The sequence below is a fragment of the Solanum tuberosum genome, unplaced genomic scaffold, assembly GCF_000226075.1.
Source record: "Solanum tuberosum cultivar DM 1-3 516 R44 unplaced genomic scaffold, SolTub_3.0 scf00267, whole genome shotgun sequence".
Lineage (NCBI taxonomy): Eukaryota > Viridiplantae > Streptophyta > Magnoliopsida > Solanales > Solanaceae > Solanum > Solanum tuberosum.
The window spans coordinates 768,795-788,688 of NW_006239199.1; the positions used below are offsets into that span (position 1 = coordinate 768,795).

At 37.6% G+C, this 19,894-nt stretch overlaps 2 protein-coding genes across 2 annotated transcripts; both read left to right on the plus strand.

Moving 5' to 3' along the window:
• Positions 1-16,288: 16,288 nt before the first annotated feature.
• LOC107062861 (agamous-like MADS-box protein AGL62) lies at positions 16,289-16,810 on the plus strand. Its single transcript, XM_015314025.1, has one exon. The coding sequence runs from the start codon at positions 16,289-16,291 to the stop codon at positions 16,808-16,810; it is 522 nt and encodes a 173-aa protein (XP_015169511.1).
• Positions 16,811-18,884: 2,074 nt separating this feature from the next.
• On the plus strand, positions 18,885-19,871 carry LOC107062862 (uncharacterized). Its single transcript, XM_015314026.1, has one exon. It carries the CDS (start codon positions 18,885-18,887, stop codon positions 19,869-19,871), a length of 987 nt encoding a protein of 328 aa, XP_015169512.1.
• Positions 19,872-19,894: the final 23 nt, after the last annotated feature.

Genomic DNA, 19,894 nt, shown 5'->3' on the forward strand with positions numbered 1-19,894 from the left:
AATATGAACTCGCGTCCCCAATTCGGTGCTCAATACTACTCCTAAAATACTTTGGCTCATAAGTGTTTTAAACACATCTTTCTTTAGTTTGAGATAATTGCTCAAAATCTAGCCCAAAGGCTCACTTGGAATCGATGTTCCTTTTTTTTGAAAACTAGCCCAAAGGCCCTTTTGGAATCATAGTTCCTTTCTTATTCAAATGTAAAAACATTTAGAAACTTCTTTGGGAATACATAGTTCCCTAATACCTTTTGAGAAAATGAACTCAACTCTATACTCTTGGCTTGACTTGAACTTGAGCCTTAAAACGAAGTTAAAACGTTTAATAAAGACTCTTGAAAAACTTTAAAGACTTGCTTCTTAACTTCTAGACTTGACTCTTAACTTCACTTGACTTTGATCCTAGCTTTCTTGAATTGAATTATGGATTCAAGGACTATGATTTGTGTTTGGAAAGACCTTATGATGTTTAGGAATAATTTAGGACAGCTAAACTTAAGAAAAATTACGAAATTTACTTTTTGAAATAGTGAAGTCCGCGTCCTGTCCGTGACGCGGAGAAGATTTGTTCATAGAGGGAACAAGTCCGCGACGCAGACTTGTTTCATGCAAGCTGCCTGACTTTTCTCCTTCACGCTACCAACTCTAAACCCTCTTAACTTCAAAGGTTCCATCCCCAAACACTTAAAAATCATAAAATCCCCTTAAGATACAATAGATTCAACTCGAAAACACAACCTAAAACAATGTCTCAAATCCACAAGAAACTTCAACAACACAACCAACAGCTTCAACAAACACAACCAATCTTTTCTCGGAATTTAAAACGAGTTTGGCGTGTGGGGGAAGGGACCAACCCAACACTATGATCTCACATACCTTAATAGGGATCACCCCCGACGATATCCACGATGATTCCTTGCTTGATCTTCTCTTTCTCCTCTTCTTCTCCTCTTCACTCACAAACCCTTACTCTCACTCTTTTAAAAAAAGGTAAAACTGATTTAAAATCAGTCTAACACCTTAATATAACTAAAATGAATGGCTAGGGAAAAGACCAAAATACCCTTACAAAATCGGGTTAACTGCCCTGCCAACAGCCCAACTTCCAAAAGGCATAACTCATGCATACGAACTCGGAATTGAGCAAACTCGGCGGCGTTGGAAAGATCATTCCAAGAGCTTCGCAAACATAACTGGAACTACACCTAATTCATCCTGATATAGGAGTTATGGCTGTTCAAAGTTGGCCAAAATACTCACTTTTTCCCAACCTTAACCAAATTTTCCAGATTTTTGAATTCCTTCCAAAAATGACTATTTTCAATTCTAAGCCTCTTCATAGTTATTTCAAATTGCCGTATTTTACAATGATTTAGCTTCTTTATATTGAATTGGCACTCAAGATAACAAATGTCTATTTAAGCCCCCGTCCCACCTTGACCTCCTCCTTGTTTATGTTTAAAAGGTTGCCTACAGTTATTACAAATAGCAATAGAGTTTTCCTTATCTAAAGTCATAAATTGCCACACAACAGAAGATTTAGGGCGTTGATACTTGACCTTCTCCTTTGTAGGAGGTATTAGGGGTGGGCGTCCACAATTTTGCTCCGTTGAATTTGTAGTTTCATTTGGAACTTTTGTCACCGGACTAGTAGGTGTATCATCTAATTCCTCTTCTCCCGAACCAACTTTCTACTTCTTCACCTGAATTTTCATCAAGATAAGGATTAATATCACCATAAATTTTTTGTAAAATTTCATGATTGAGTTGAGCATTTGAATCAATATCATAAGAAGTATCATCAACATAAGTAGAATCATTTGTATTAAATCTAACTCTAGACATTGATTTAGAAGAAGTACCACCACATTTACTCTTATTTTTTTCCTTACTACATTTTTTATTAAAATTAATTAATTTACTAATGCCACTTGGTTCTTTCTCTTTTCCTTTACAGTATTTTTTTTGCTAGAACTCATATTTAATTATATGTAAAGTGTAATATAAAAATAATAATAACACAAAAATTAATGATGAAAAATAAATTATAAATATTATGAAACGAATGTACCAAACGTTGCGTTAATAGCAGACGTTATAACCGATTCTTGAAGCTTGTAGTTTATTGTAACTAGTAATTTGGAACTCCAATACTTGATAGCAAATATGAGAATTATATATATATTATGATATAATATGAAAATTTAGAATTGAAACATATGTATTATGATATAATATGAGACTTAAATGGAATAAAAAATTGAGACTTAAGATTGAGAGGATATAGAAAATAGATGAGAGAATAGATGATTTTGTAAGAAATAATAAGGGATAGAAGGTATTTATAATATTAAAAATGGGTTAAAGTGTATTTATGATAACTTGAGGGTTTAAATTAAAGTATTAAAAGTAGGGGGGTGGTAGGGGGTGTTGGGGAAGTGAAAAAGATAAATATATCCGTTGGGGGGCCCACTAGCCGTTGCCCCAACGGATATAATTTTAAAACAAAAAAATAAAAAAATAAAAAATTTGAGGGGATCCCGCGAAATCGGCCGGTTCAGCCGGGCCAGGACCAGACCGGGTCGACCGAGACCAAAGGGCGAACCGGCCCCCTATCCCGAACCCCTCCCAACCCGCTATAACTTACGGGACCGGGTCTGGCGAGCCGGTTCTCGAACCGATCGCGGGCCGGGGAGGGCTGACCCGGTCCCCCTGCCAGCACTAGTTAGGTGGCAAGAGAATGAGATATTGAGATTATGCGATTTTGGTAATGGATTGTGATTCCTCCACGGGTCCTTATCTTGGGAGATAAAAACTTGACAAGGTGTATACGATTGGTTGTGCGACAACCTAGATTTCACCACATCATTCTTTCATTGCATTGCATCGCATGGACTAGCCTTGTCTGTTTGTGTAATTAACTTCCCAATATGAAAATTTGTGTATATGTTTACTTTGTTTACTTTACTCGTGTCATTCAGTAGGTTAGGTCGACTGAATAAAATAAAAAATATATATATATATATAAATTGCAGTGCTGAAGTGAGATTTTTTTGTATGCAGATAGAAGAGATTCATCGTTATTTTATAAATATTATTATTTTATTTTATTCAGTTGTCCTAACCTACTGAGACCAAGTGGATCATATGCACCCCTACTTCTGTAACCCTTTATTGCAACCCTTAGTATGAGTATTAATTGAGACGACTAAATTAATTGTGCAATATTTGAGCTTCGAAGTTGTGGTTAGATCCTCATTCGGGTCATCATTCAAGCTTCATCTTTTATTTTTGTCTTTATGTATATTTCAAATACAATTGTTGAATCTCAAATTCGGATATTATATTAGAATTCTCTCTAATGCTTATGATACTAGGTGTCAGAAATTCTTTGTTGTATCTTTAGTTTTTCTTCTTTTATGGCTTGACTTCGTTCTAGAAGTCTCATATGTGTATTTACCTTTTTTCTGCAATTTTTGAGATAATTCTTGAGTTAGATTCTCAGACTTACACATCGGTTTGTGTTTGGGGTGTGTGCCATCATGACCTTAGTTTTCGGATCGTGACACATAACTATTTGTATTCTAGGAGATTTGCTCCTTTGAAGTTGACCTAAGTAAAAACTTATAGCAAAACTCAATCGGTAAGAAAGTTTTCAATTCAACTTTGTCCTAAAGGATTCTTCTAACCTTAATTAATCTCCAAATCTATACCTACACTAAATAATTGAACTTAACACATATGTACAATTTGAAATCATTAGGTTTGGGCCTATACACATTCAAAGAATGATTTGAATTTTTTATTTAGAAGTTATGGGAGTTGCAAAATATCTTAAGCAGAAAACATAAGAACTTCAGCTTGTGTTTCCTCTTGATGCTACATTGTTGAATTCTAGGTAGTATGAGGGTGATCACATATATTGCTATATTTCTTGGGAGATTACAAACAGAGTCCTTGGATGAAGTTATCAAAGGTAATGTTGCAACATGTCATTGACCTGCTACAATTTTATTTGATATTAGTTTTACTTATTTCTATGAGGCTTCATATTTCGGACTAGGTTTAAAAATGATATTGATGTTAGTGAAATTTACATTCTTTTTAGCCATGTTTTTTCCACATGTATACTCTGTTTTGAGGATAGTCTAGGTAAATACTCTTACTCCATTACATGATTTAGAACTTATGAAAGATGTTTTGTGCAATGTAGGTTAAAAGACCTTGAAATAAAAAAAGTATGGGGTAAAAATGACACGAGATTGCAAAGTTAGGCCAAAGGAATTAAAATAACTGTCTGCTAAAGTTAAGCCGATAAATGGCCTAAGAAATTATAGTTGAATTGTTAGCGTGGAATCTAAGATTAGGATCTAGTATTGTCTAATGATTCGTTAATTGAATTTTTGTTTTTCATTGTACTCTCTTTCATTACATCTTATTATTCAAGGAGATTAATATGCCTAGATGAGCTAAAATTCTAAAAAAGATCTATTCAATAGATTAAAAGAGAGTTATTAGACTAAGATTTATTTAGAATATCAATCTGCTTAATTGATCACATGTGACCCTCCAAATTAGTGTTTGAAGTAAATCCATTATTCGAGGAGACTTCTAGCCCTCACTATTTGTGTTAAAAAAGACATTTTATATTATTATTGTTTTTGAAACTTATTTTATTACTGTGATCATGCATACTCATTCATTCTTATGTATTATAATAAGATTGATACTAATAAAAATAACATCTTTGAAAGTAATTAGGTATGCACGAGGAAAATAGATTTGGGTAATTAACTATTGATTATATCCAGGATAACAAAACAATTTGTATTTTCAAGAAAAATAGTTTGGGGGAGTATATGGACCCAAAAAGTCCCTTATGAATCTCACCTCACAACATATTCTGAGCAGAGAAGGTACACTAATAGAATTATTGGACATTGCATTAAAGTAAATTGCACATCTTCAAAATTATTATTATGCATCATATTGCTTCTTATTGACTGTCTTATACTGAACTACTAGGACATTTTTAAAGTACATGATTTATAGTATTCTTTGTATTTATAGCTATTACTCTTGCTCGGTTGGTTTACGATGCCCTACTGAATATGCGTGGTTTGTACTTATACCTACTTTTAATGTATATTTTTGTCACAATCCAATCCACCGAGCCGTGCAGACACCTACTCTAACACCTAAGTAGGAGAACCCTCAAATCCCAATGATTAAAACAATGCGGAAAAATAAGAAAACTAAGATAAAAAAATTTCATGAAGATTTATAAATAAGAGTTTTTAAAACAATTTTAGTTAAGACTTGTAAATTAATTAACACCCCAGGGATTTAGACTAAACAGGTACAAGAGCTACTAAGAATACAAGACACAACAACATGTAAATGACACAGCTCCCACCACATGGAAGAAAAGTAGAAGTTGTTGGAGATTTCCTTCGTCTTCACCTAAGAAACATCACCGAACCTGCATCCAGACTATGCCTAAAATTAATTAACACCCCAGGGATTTAGACTAAACAGGTACAAGAGCTACTAAGAATACAAGACACAACAACATGTAAATGACACAGCTCCCACCACATGGAAGAAAAGTAGAAGTTGTTGGAGATTTCCTTCGTCTTCACCTAAGAAACATCACCGAACCTGCATCCAGACTATGCCTAAAAGGCATAGCAAGAGTAGTATCAGTAGAAAACCACATGTACTGGTAGGCATCATCGGTAAACCCGATACCCACCGAATAATATAAGAAATCAACCAGCGAAACATGCGACAAGACTATTCATTCCTCCATTTTCTTATTTTCCTGCCCATACCCCTTCCGGATGTAACCACTACCAACCTGACCACCCACTCACGAAATAATCCTTCCTTCTTCCACCTCACCACTCAATCCTTAACCCCATGTTACGTCTTATCAAGGCTTGTTAATTGTTCAATACTAACCCCCTACCAAATGATACTTGCCCATTCGACAACACAACATAACACCACCCCAACTCTCAATGACAATACTCATTACCACCACCCTAAAATAACACAAAGTGACACCTGAACCCTCGGTCTCTACTTACCGCATCACATTCCGGTTGGAACCTAACCATTCCCAATCCACTATACAAACAAATATATCCCACTAACTTACCACATTGCAACCCACACATATAACCATATATAATGCACTAACTAGTTATTAATTCAGGATCAATGACAATTACACGTTCTCAACAATACACATATATGACAAGTTAATGGTTCTCTCATGGAACCCATACCCAAACTGTTAGTGTACCAGATCGTGGTACCCATTCCAAGTTTGTGTGTCGAATCGTGACACCCGTTCCAAATATGTATGTTGGTACGTGACATCTGTTCCAAGTTAGTGTGTCGGATCATGATACCCGTTCCAAATATGCATGCCGGTACATGACATCCGATCCCAGTTAGTACAATCACAATCACATCCATAATTGTACAAAACTCAATTCATGTAGCCAAACACTAATTCGTGACATGCATTATTCATGATCAATTTTATTAGGTTTGTTTCCACCGTTTATCATTCTTCTATACGCGTATACAACAGTATTACAATATGTCGATATCAATCTCACACTTAGGAAGTCAACCCATCTCCTAGCCCTAATTCATTGACTAAGGCTTCCTCATACGTTATACACCTGATGTAACCTTAGGGTACAATTACAAACACTCTCTTTTCGGTGCACGAAAGCCTACGCATGAACTCTACTGTCAAGATTAATATATCACGCAGTAAATAACAGATTTGTAACTACTCAATTAATAAAACCTAGCCTATCTGGGCACCAAGCATTCACAGAGGGATTGTAGATAAATTTCTGGTTTCCAGACGACGGGATGGAGGATTTAACTGGAAATCCGCAAGCTATCGCCATCCTCGCGCTAGAAATCTCTTTCTCCTTCTTTCCTAAGCTTAGAGCAGCTTTTGCAGGGTTTTCGGTGTGATCCACACCTCTTTTGGGTGTTTTAGGAAAAAGGAGAAAATTAGATTTCGCGTGATTTACATTCTGTCTCACCTATCCCGCTTTGGCGGCTACTTATCCCACTGTGGCGCTGCTGCCCTAGAGGTATCTAGCCCGCCCTGGCGGGATAGTGGCCCCAGTATTTTCCCGGTGTTTCACTTCTCCTAAATAACGACGGTTCGGGTTGTTACAATAGATACCAATTTAACCCTCGTTCGTCCTCGAATGACTAGTGGACGGATCATCACATGTCCTATCTCGGAGTATTTTAAAACTAAAGAACAGGCCCATTACGAAACCACGACAGATAGTGACTTTCAAAATTTGAAACACGAAGGGTGCTATACTCAAGGGCTGGTTAGGAATTTGAGGCAACACTCGAGGAAAATAACGTGCCCCATTTACACCGCCTGATCCCGCCAGAGCGACAGACCTCCCGCCAAGGCGGGACCGCTGTGGCGAGACATCTCCCGCTATAGCGGACGATTGTAAACAGTAAAGGGGGAACGGGGAATGGTTTCCTTATTTCTCCCTTTTTCTCACTCAAACTCTCCAAAAATCCTCTCGATTCACTTTTTTCGAACGTCATCTCTAAGGTAAAATTTCTTGTTCATTATGCTCTTTACTTCAATACTTGATTAACAACGATTACATGCTGCTATTAAATCAATTAGAAACTATATTTGTGTAGTTTTTTGAAAATGAACTTAGGTTGCTAGATGGATAGAAAAACGTAGCATGAACACTTCCCTTACGTCCCCAATGTCTCCATAACGTCCTGGGCGTAAGGATTTCACAAAAACATGGTCGAATCGTTGCCAAAATGGGTGGGGGAAGTTAAATAGTTCCTTAGCGTAAAACTTTACATTAGGCACTATTTAGGGGTTATTTTGTCAATACAATTGCATATTTAGTTTCTAAGGTACTTAATATACTTTGATCTGCTAGAATTTTGTGAAAATGAGGGTTTTGGGATGAAGAGGTGCCATGATCGCGCCTGGTGTTCATCCCAGATGAAAGTCGCTCTGGTAGCCTTCATCTCGCTGTGGCGGCCACCATCATCCCACTCTGGCAGGATTTTGGCTGCTGTGGCGGGACTTGGGAAAACAGTGGCCTGGGTCCCTTTTAAGGCCATTAAATTTATTTTTCTCGTTAACCAAATATTGTCTAGTCCCATGGAGTTCTAATGTGTACTTCTCAATTTTTGCAGGCTTCTCTAAATGGATGATATCAATGAAGAAAATTTTCCTTTCGTTTGGTTTCCCGATGCTGCTAGTCGGGAAAAACATCATGACTACTGGAACAACAAGTTCTGATGCGAGAGAGGTTTTGTCTTGCAGGGTTTAGAGGGGAAGGCGCTAACCTTTTATACCCGTTTCATGGAATTTGGCTGGCCACACTGACAGAGGCTCCCCCGGATGCACATTCCACTTGGGTGAGGGAGTTCTATGCTATCCTCCCTATTGTCCGCTGGGCTGACCCTTACTGTAACACCCCGTATCCTAGATAGACCAATATGTAGATTTTGAGAAGTTGCAGGTGCAACCCACGATTGCCATCCACGGAGCGTAGGTCAGACCACGGCCCGTGCTGGTGGTCCGTGGTTCACCACTGTAACCCCTCCCTAACCCAGCTCAGAAAATCGGCTAAGTCTCGACACACGGACAGACCTACGATCCGTAAGTCAGACCACGGTCTGTAGTTTGTGTCTGTGGATCAAGACTTCTTTATCCAGCCTCTGACACGAACTACGGTCGACCAGCACGGACCGTCATTCGATCTACAATCCGTAGGTCTGACCGTAGGTGAGGGTCAGCAACCAGTTAGAGGAAAATTGATGATTGAGTCAACTTCAAATGGTCATAAATTTTAGCACAAAAGGAATTTTGTGTCCCATCACCTATGATATGATAGATAATTGAATTCTCTTTCTAACTCCATCGAGTTTGCTAAAATCCGACCTCTGAGTAAAAAGTTATGCTCGTTTTAGTGAAGCCCTGTCGGGCAGACTTGACCTACGACTCCAATCTACGGACCGTAGATTGATCTACGGCCCGTAGGTCCCGTCTGTCGATCACTCTGAAAACAGTTAAGTCAGGGGTCTTTTGGTCTTTTCCTATTTCGTTAGACCCCTAAGTTACGTCGTTTAGACCCTAAATTATGAGGTTTTAGTCAGTTTAAGCCTAGAAACATAACTAGAACTTACCTAAGTCAAATCATTAATCAAAACATAGAAAATTAGAAGTAAGAGAGGAGAAAAAGGTCAAGAACCCTAGTTCAAGAACGCAATAAGTTTTCTTCAGTTCCAGCTCAGAAATCACAATATTTCTCCGTGAAATTCGTCACCAGGTATGTGGGTTTTCACTAGTGGGTTCCTTTCACCCATTAGGTCTCTAGTTTTCAGTCAGTTTCTTATTCCTTTATTATGACTAGACCTAGGGTTTCTTGAATGTTAGAATTATTGGGTTCTTAGCTGTTAGAATGATCCAAATTAGATTAGTACGTTAATATTCAGTTTAATATATGAATTCCAGAACCCTAGCTATGTATTTCTTTAGTTCTTGAATTACACATGCTAGGTCAGATATTTCAGTTATTCAGTTATACATGCCTCAGTTATTAATGCATCAATATCAGTTTAATTGTTGCATTCACAGTTTGCATGTTCAGTTTTAACTTACATAAATTCAATCATAATGTGTTAATTACTTAATCCATTGGGAGTAACATAATACCGAGTTGGACTAGGGTTCAGTGTACCCAAATAGTCCCAGAACTACTAGCCACGTAGGTTGTAAGTCCTCTCTGTGGGCATCATTTCAGTGATCACGCCAACATGCCTCTATATCTTTGGTCGAGTATATTGGGTCCTCTCGATGGGGCGTATATATCGGACTCCACATTTAGCTCGTGTGGTTTTATTATCGGTTATTAGTTGCTCCCACAGTTCAGTCAGATTCTATTTCATTGACCATTTATCAGTATATCTAGTATTCAGTTTCAACATGTTATAAATTGGTCACTGCATTCAGTTATCTCAGCATTCAGTATCTATATCATGTTCAGAATATGTCATTGCTTATTTGCTTTGTTCAGTTATATGTTATTTCAGTTGTATTCTATCATGCATGCTCAGTACCTTCAAGTACTGACACATACTTTGCGCTACATCTTCTCGTGATGTAGGTTCAGGTTCTCAGCATCCAGATCACGCTTAGATCGGTTCTCGATCTCCAGTTTAGCAGAATCAGTGGTGAGTCCTCATTCTCCGAGGACAATAGTCATGAGTTTCTTTTCAGTATTTTTAGTCCTTTAGTTTCAATTTTGCTAGACTTAGCTGGGGCCTGTCCTAGCATTTCTAGTCAGTTAGAGGCTATTTTCAGACATAGATAGATTCAACTTAGTATTGAGTTAATATCTTCTTTGTATTAAACTCATCAGTTTTCATATATCTCAGTTATAGTATATGGGTATTCCCCATCTTTTCATTTATATTTATGATTTAGCTTCCACATCATTTTATTATCTTTAGTATGCTCATGATCATGCCAGCAGGGTTAACTTGAGATCACTTGTGGTCCTAGGTCCCGTGTCCACATCTCGGGGATAGTCTCGAGGCGTGACACTTACCCTATCATCCACATCCAGGGAAACGGCATCCCTCTAAATGCTACAACCATCAATGAGGTGTTGGAGGTACCCGATGTCTCTAATGCGGATTACGAGGCCAAGCTAAGGGAGATAGATCTGGGCTGGTTGAGGGATACGCTGGTGGAGCCTACGCTCCGGGACAGGGTTTACTGGCCTACTACAGAGGGCATTACTAGCGCGGACTGGTCACTCTATGCTAAGAGGTGACTACACTTAGTTACTAGAAGGATTCGCCCGTCGAGCAACTACACCGACGTGACATTTCCTCGAGCATTGGTGGTGTCATGTGCTATTTAGGGTATTGAGCTGAACATGGGCGCACAAATCATTTTTGAGTGAAAGGTGTTCTACCGGGGTAACAAAAAGACCTTCTTCCTGCCTGGACTAGTAACTGCGATGTGCAAGAGGGCAGGGGTGCTACTCTTGGACACGGACGAGGTACTTCATATGGATCCCCCCTGCAACCTCTTTTGGTTAGGTCGGGTTCTACTTCTAGGAGCAAGAGGAGGAGGACGGACATGGCCAGTAGTAGTCAGACGGCTGTGGAGGCGGACGACGAGGGAGGGGAAAATGGTGCAGACGATGACACTTATCTTTCCCAGTCCTAGCCCCCGCTCTCAGGTGCACAGGTGGATGAGGATTTAGCGGCTGTCCAGAGGAGATTGGGGCACTCTTTTGCTAAAACCACTCTGGTTCCACCCAACACTGCCCTGGAGGTCGAGAAACTCCATCGCAAGCTGCACCAGGAGTGGGAGAATGGTCTGTAAAGGGACTGTCGGATGGTCCGGATATGGAAGACCTTAAAGATCGTCTTTACTTGTGTTACCCCCGGACAGGAGATTCCCCTAGTCCAGACAGGAGACTTCCAGCATTTCACCTTTATGGATGAAGCCGTGAAGGGAATGGCACCCCAGAGGACCTTGACTCTGACGATGACACCTCCCAGTCCCAGGGATCTTGATTTGGTTTTTCTCCCTTCTTGGGCTTGTAATTTAGAGCCAAAACTTAATTTTATCTTTTCACTTTCCTCAAATTATTGTAGCACATTGATGCTGGTTTTTGCTATCTTTCGCAGCTACTAATTAATTGCTAAGGTTTATAATATATACTCGATTGCTGAACACTGATTGAATTGCAGGGATTAGTTCAGATATATTTCGGGGTTTTATACGTGACTAAGGAAAATTGGGGAGACAGGGCTGAGATTCTATCTCTCCATGTCCCACTCTGGAGGGAGAATTCCCGCACTGGCGGTCTTGCTGTAGCGGGAAAATTTTTGCCCCAGCGGCCCTGACGGAAACAAAATCCCTGCCAACAATTTTTCTGGGGTTCTTCTCTTTTCTAACTTTCCCCTAGATTCCCCGGCTATAACTAGGCATTTAGGATAATCCCCTTAGCTTGGATAATCTTCGCCTACCCCGAGTCAACCCAACGATACACACTCCAAAATCCCTTTACATTACTTCAACATTACAACGCACTCGTTCCCAGGATACACCCAGACATTCACACGGTTATTAGTTGGTCTCAACGCACGTCCAGATTCCGTTTACGAATCAGTTCATAGATTATCTATACCCTTGCACCGAACTTAGTCATGACCTTTTTTTCACAACGAATTTCACTATACTCAAGCAGTTACAACTTGCATAGTTTCAACAATTCGGCCAACATATTACACATATCAAAGCTTACACACGCATTTATTGTGCACATAATCATATCATCACATCCATGCAAATACAACTTCCATATTCACAGATAATTCAGACAACAAGAAACACGCATTTACAGTTTCAAGATACAACTCACAGACAAGTCCAAATTCTTAATTAATCTGTTCCATAGATGGCCATTGCTGGTCATCGATGTGTTTATGCAACCCCTAGGGACATATACCAATTGGAACCTTCTCAGTTCCAATTTACCTTGCTCGTGTTCCTTCAGCCGTAACTACGACGTCTAGTTCACTTCGTTGAGATACCAATTGGAATCGAGAGATACCAATTAGACTCAATTCATACCACAAGCAACACTCGCACGAAAGGAGAGAAAAAATGAGAGAACTTCCTAGAATGATTCATAGCTTCCTGAGGATTAGATGTGGACGTCAACACACCCATCCACAAGAGTCTACTTCACATTTGCTCTTGTACGGGGAGACCGATAACTTGGGCTCTGATACCAATTTGTCACGACCCAACCCACCAAGCCATACAGACACCTAATCTAACACCTAAGTAGGACAACCCTCAAATCCCAATGATTAAAACAATGCAGAAAATTAAGAAAAAAAAGATAAAACAATTTTATGAAGATTTATAAATAAGAGTTTTTAAAACAATTTTAGTTAAGACTTGTAAAGTAATTAACATCCCCAGGAATCTAGTCTAAACAGGTAGAAGAGCTTCTAAGAATACAAGACACAACAATATGTAAATGACACAGCTCCCACCACATGGAAGAAAAGTAGAAGCTGTTGGAGATTTCCTTCGTCTTCACCTACGAAACATCACCGAACCTGCATCCAGACTATGCCTAAAAGGCATAGCAAGAGTAGTATTAGTACAAAACCACACGTACTGGTAGGCATAATCGGTAAACCCAATACCCACCGCATAATATAAGAAATCGATCAACAAAACATGCGACAAGACTATTCATTCCTCCGCCTTCTTATTTTCCAGCACATACCCCTTTCGGATGTAACTACTACCAACCTGACCACCCACTCACGAAATAATCATTCCTTCTTCCACCTCACCACTCAACCCTTGACCCGATATTACGTCCTATCAAGGCATGCTAATTGTTCAATACTAACCCCCTACCGAATGATACATGCCCATTTGACAATACAACATAACACCACCCCAACTCTCAATGACAATACTCATTACCACCTCCCTAAGATAACACAAAGTGACACCTGAACCCTCGGTCTCTACTTACCACATCACATCCCGGTTGGAACCTAACCATTCCCAATCTACTACACAAACAAATATATCCCACTATCATACCACATCGCAACTTACACATATAACCATATATAATGCACCAGCTAGTTATCAATTCAGGATCAATGACAATTACACGTTCTCAACAATACACATATATGACAAGTAAATGGTTCTCTCATGGTACCCATACCCAAACAGTTAGTGTACCGGATCGTAGTACCCGTTCCAAGTTAGTGTGTCGGATCGTGACACCTGTTCAAAATATGTATGTCGGTACGTGACATCCGTTCCAAGTTAGTATGTCAGATCGTGACACCTGTTCCAAATATGTATGCCGATGCGTGACATCCGATCCCAGTTAGTACAATCACAATCACAATCATATCCATAATTGTACAAAACTCAAGTTGTGCAACCAAACACTAATTCGTGGCATGCATTATTCTTGATCAAATTTATTAGGTTTGTTTCCACCATTTATCATTCATTCATACGTGCATATAACAATATTACAATAAGTCAATATCAATATCACACTTAGGAAGTCAACCCATCTCCTTTCCCTAATTCATTGACCAAGGCTTCCTCATACGTTATACACCTGATGTAACCCTAGGGTACAATTACAAACACTCTCTTTTCGGTGCACGAAAGCCTACAATGAAATCTACTGTCAAGATCAATATATCACGCAGTAAATACCAGATTTGTAACTACTCAATTAATAAAACGTAGCCTACCTGGGCGCCAAGAATTCACAGAGGCATTATAGATAAATTTCTGGTTTTCGGACGACGGGATAGAGGATTTGACCAGAAATCCGCAAGCTATCACGATCCCCATGCTAGAAATCTCTTTATCCTTGTCTCCCAAGCTTAGAGCAGCTTTTGGAGGGTTTCTGGGGTGATCCACACCTCTTTTGGGTGTTTTAGGAAAAAGGAGAAAATTTGACTTCGTGTTATTTACATTCTGTCTCGCCTATCCCGCTCTGGTGGCTACTTATCCCGTTGTGGCGCTACCTCCCTAGCGGCATCTAGCCCGCCCTGGCGGAAAGTGGCTCCAATATTTTCCTGGTGTTTCGCTTCTCCTAAATAACGACGGTTCGGGTCGTTACAATTTTATGATGCAAATTCTGGAATGAGCTATCTAGACATATCCTAATCTGTTTGAGGTGGTAATTTATTCGTTGTTATGGGGAGTTCCTTGTGTCTGAAAACTTGGCAAATCTTTTTCTACGTAAAGTATGTCTTTTTAGTTGTTAGACAATTGAATTTATTATACATGATTTGTTTTTTGTTTTAGAAAGCTCTTGTAAGACTAACATTCAGTCTTGGATGGTTATATTTTAGTAGTCTTACTTTATTATGAAATATTCAGGTTTTGGAGGATTATTTATGTTATTATTTAATTACTGCCGCTTATCTACATAGGTATTAAGGTTAGTGTCATTATGACCATAGATTATGATTTGTAAAAAAGAAAAGGAAGTCAAATAAAAAAGAATCATTAATAGATAACTTAAGTTATTGAAAAGACAATAAAAGAGGTAAAAGTCACAAAAAGAATCTTATTATGTCTTTGGCATTACAGTTATTTTCCACATTCTAATTGAATTTAGTGATAAATTTTGTGTAGCACTTATTTTTGCTTCTTATATAATTTCTATTTTATAATTTTTGTTAAATGATTGGTAATTGAAGAGTTGCCTTATCAATATGTGGGATTGAGATTGGGATTGGTGCCATCACGATGTGAATTTTTGGTTTATGAGAAAAATATAATTCCTAATTGAATAAGCATGTCACTAGAATATTTTTTTTCCTATTTATTTTATTGACTTTTACAAATTGACAATCTAATTAATAGATGAAGATTTAGATAATCTACTATATTTCTACTCTGAAGATGAAAATTAAGGTAATATTCACAAGTTATGCATAATTGCACTTACCTCCCATCTAGCTTTAAAATTATGTCGGAGTCCCCCTTATGAAAATCTTATTGCAATGACCTCTCTTTAGAAGATAATTGATGGAAGAAGAAGAGACAAATCTCTTAATATTAAAATTTCTTCTCAAACTAAAGAACAATAACATTGCATAAAAAAATCAAAGTAATTGACAATCATTTATAAGGAATACCAAAGCTTTATATTTATTTTGTAATTCAATTATATATAATGATTGCCTTTAGTTTAGTCTGATTTTCCGCTTATTTAATATTGGAAATCCTTTAATAAAATAGTTTTCATTGACAAATTTATTTTTCTTTTTGATTAGATTTAAAAGGCAAAAATAAAATTAGAAATTAATAAAATATGGAACGATTATGTATAATGATTAATATTAGTAAGGATAAATGCAAGTAATTTGTATATATTTTTTCAAGACTTCAACATTTTCGATAATTTTTTATTTGAAAAAAAATAGAGAGGAGGTAACTTTATGTTTTCAAACAATAAGGGAGATTTTCGTAAATATTAACTCTTGAACTACCCTGGGAATAAATTCTAGAATCTGAAAGTCAAATCACAGAAGGAAATCTCTATAAATTTGAAGGTTTGGGTTGAACATATATTCATTCTGGTTAAATTTTTTTTAAACATTGGGCAAGAAATTATTGTGTTTTTCCATCTCCTTTGTTGTAGACATGGAATCCAAGAATTCTAATGTTGATTTAGCACTTGCAAAAGATAAACGTGCTGAGGGTGGTAAAATTTCAAAGATGCAAAAAGCTTTGTTCAAAAAAGCAAATGAGATTTCCATTTTATGTGGAATTCAGATCGCTATCATCATCCTCTCCATTGATCGTCAACCAATTGTATTTGGAAAGCCTGATGCAGAGTCTGTTATTCATCAGTTTTTAGAGGCCAACCATCCAACCGCACCTCGATTTTATATGAAGATGAAAAAGAAGGAAGAAGAAAATAAGGAGAAAGGAAAATCCGTTGAAGATAATATTACACATCGACAATCAGAAGATTATGAGTCTCCTTATTTGGGAAGTCTTCTAAAGTTGTACGAAGGGCTCACAGAATTTGAAAATCAATTGACTAAGGAGATTGATCTCACAAAATTGAATCAAGAGATTGAAAAGAATGAAGATCCAAAAATTGCACCTGAAATGAATGTGGCTAGTTCTTCGACTTTACCAACTAATTTTAGTCCCTAGACTGAAGCTTTCATATAGTAGATTCCAAAAATAATTATTCAGCATGTTGTTTCTTCATTATTATATATCATAAGCAATGAAATTATTAAGTAATAAATGTTGATTGTTGTATCAACCTATCAATCATCTTGATTAATAGAACTTTATTATTCGAAAGAATGTTTTTCATAGATTTATTGTATATTTTATAACTTGTAGGAATGGGTGACATGGCCCCTGGGGGATTCAAATTCGTTTCAGAGAAGAAATCTAAAAACTAAAAGTTTGAAAACTTTTTATTGACTGATATAGTCTAGGCTAGTTATCTTGTTCAGGGTATTATTTCTCTTGTGGAAAAAATATCTTTGTAAATATGCTTTATGTGAATAGTCTTATATTATATCCTAAATTTTTGGAAAGTTTTCATTTAGTAACTAATGCAACTCTTATGTATGACACTGAAGCTCGTCCATGTTGATGTGTTTCCTTCCATATGTTTCTATCTCCTAGAATCCATAGATTATGTCATCTCTTTGTCTAATGCTTGATTAGGTAGGGAGTCAGGTAGCTTATTCCCTTTTCTTAGAATATGCTAAATTTGTGCTTGTCTATTTTCTAAATTATCTGAATTTTTTGTATCAATGTTGCAATAATCTATGGGGGTTTTCAAACCCCTTATATTACTTGCTTATAAAGCGTAGAATCAATCTTATAATTACCTCAATATATAGGGTTTGTTGTCAACGTCTACATGCTTCTAAAATAGCTTTAGCTTCAGCCTCAATATGTGAAGTAGAATTTATTTTTGCATAAGAAAGTTCCCCTGAAGATATGTCACGATCATAATTTATATACTAGGTGTGACCAACACTTAAGATCATAAATATCCAAGGCGGATCTTCGATACTGACATAGTGTTAATGAATAACTGAACATTCTATATAATGTAAGTGGAAGTTGAAACATAGCTAGGTAAAGATATGCTTAAATTTAAGACATAAACTACAAATCCGTGGAAGAGTATTGAATAACTAATGTTTTAATGTAAGCATATAGCAACTAAAATGAAATAAATATGATGGGACATAGACCTCAGCTACTTTCAAAATGAGTATTATCTGACGTAAAAACTAACTACTGATTACATTATGAAGTCACCTTATGAGGACTCACCAACTATCACAATCCGAGTCTATATCATTGATTAACGTTTCAAGGACACTTCATCCAATTCTACGTGTCAACGATCACTAGTCAGTATAAAACCCAACTAAATGAGTTGGGGTCAAATCCCACAGGGAGTGGTACGTGTTTGAGATTCAATAGTTAAGTGTGAACATGGTCAAATTAGTCATAGGAATATAAATTATCGAATTAAGACATTATTCAAATCAAGGGGTGACACGAATGTCAAATGGGGGGTTTTGGTTTGAAATTATTAACTACAAACAGTGGTAACAATACAAAATTACAATAATGAAACAGGTTCTTGGGATGTGATTTGATTATAGGCTAATATAGACAAATGGGTAATTGAAACTATTAGAAAATATCTAAATGTTAGTGAGTAAGCTAGACTATAGAGGGAGAAGTTCATTAATATTATTTTGTGGAGATAAACCAACAGCCGCCGGTAAACCTAAGTTTTCTCTCTTTTCCGGTGGTAATGACCACCAGTTCACCAGGTCAGCCTCCCACTGGGGTTGATCTTGCTCTAGGAGATGGAAAACTCATTCCTAAGCCAAGTTACCTTGACACGCTATGCCCACCAATTCAGGAGACGAAACCTTTAACATTGAAGCCAATTTCATATTTACACGGAGAACCAAGGGTTCTATGGGAGGAAGAGGAAATAGAAACAATGATCATCAAGGAAAAGCTCAATTTTGCGGTCATTGGAAAATTTTCTTATGGATGGCCTGAGATCCAAGATCTTCGAAAAATAATCCCAAAACAATGTGAGTTGAAGGGGGAATGCAATATTGGCCTTTTGAGCAACATGCATGTGCTAATAAGGGCATCATGCTTGTAGGACTACGTAAATTTGCTATCCAAGCCTGCATATTACTTACTACATAAGGGATGGACATACCCAATGAGAACCTTAAAGTGGGATCCGTTGTTTGACCCTGAGGAAGAAACGTCTATAGCAATTGCATGGATCTCCTTCCCGGCGTTACCACCCAATTTTTTTGTAAAGGAGGCCGTGTTTTCACTTGCAGCAGCGGTAGGCAAACCTTTACAAGTTGACCTAGCCATGAGGAATCAAACAAGGCCGAGTTGTGCAAGAGTCAAGGTTGAGGTAGATCTATTGAGTGATTTCCCAAAAAGAATCAATGTAGGTATGAGGAAAAAATTAGGAGAAGTATGTGAGACATGGATTAGAATTAAGTATGACTACGTACCAAAATATTGTAAAAATTGCAAAATACAAGGGCATAATGAAGATGAATGTTTTGTCATTCACCCAGAACTATACCCCAAGCCCGAGCGAAAGAACGAAAACCAGGAGACAACGAATAAAGTAGAAAAGAAGGAAGGGGCGCAGGGGAAATTTATTTCCAGAAAGGAAGAACAATCAAAACAAAATGGAAAAGGGGAAATCAAAGAACAGAAAAATACCAAAGAAGGAGGATGGACAGTTCAAGGAAAGCAAATATGGACTAGAAAGATGGTGCAACAAGAAAAGCAGGGAATTACCACTGATAATCAATTTGGAGCGCTAAATGAAAATGAAGACACTAGGGAAACACAAATTGAGCAACAAATGAAGGGAACAGAGATGAATACAGGGAGTTGGGTAGAAAAGGCTTTTAAGGACAAGAATATAGGTGTCTTGGGTAGTAGCACAAAAGATGGGGAGGAAGAGAATACTCTAGGAAGTGGCACAAACGACAGGGAAGGAGTAGAAGTGAAAGAAAAAGAAAAGGGAAGGGCGAGTTCGAATAGCTGGGTGGAGCGAAGCCCCATACTAAAAGATAGGGGAGATGAGAGGGACGCAAGTAGTAGTAATATGGGATCTGGTTACAAAGAAAGTGAGCAGGGCGACGTAGGAAAAGAGAAGGAGGATGAAACAGGGTAAAAAAAAAATGAAACAGAGGGTGT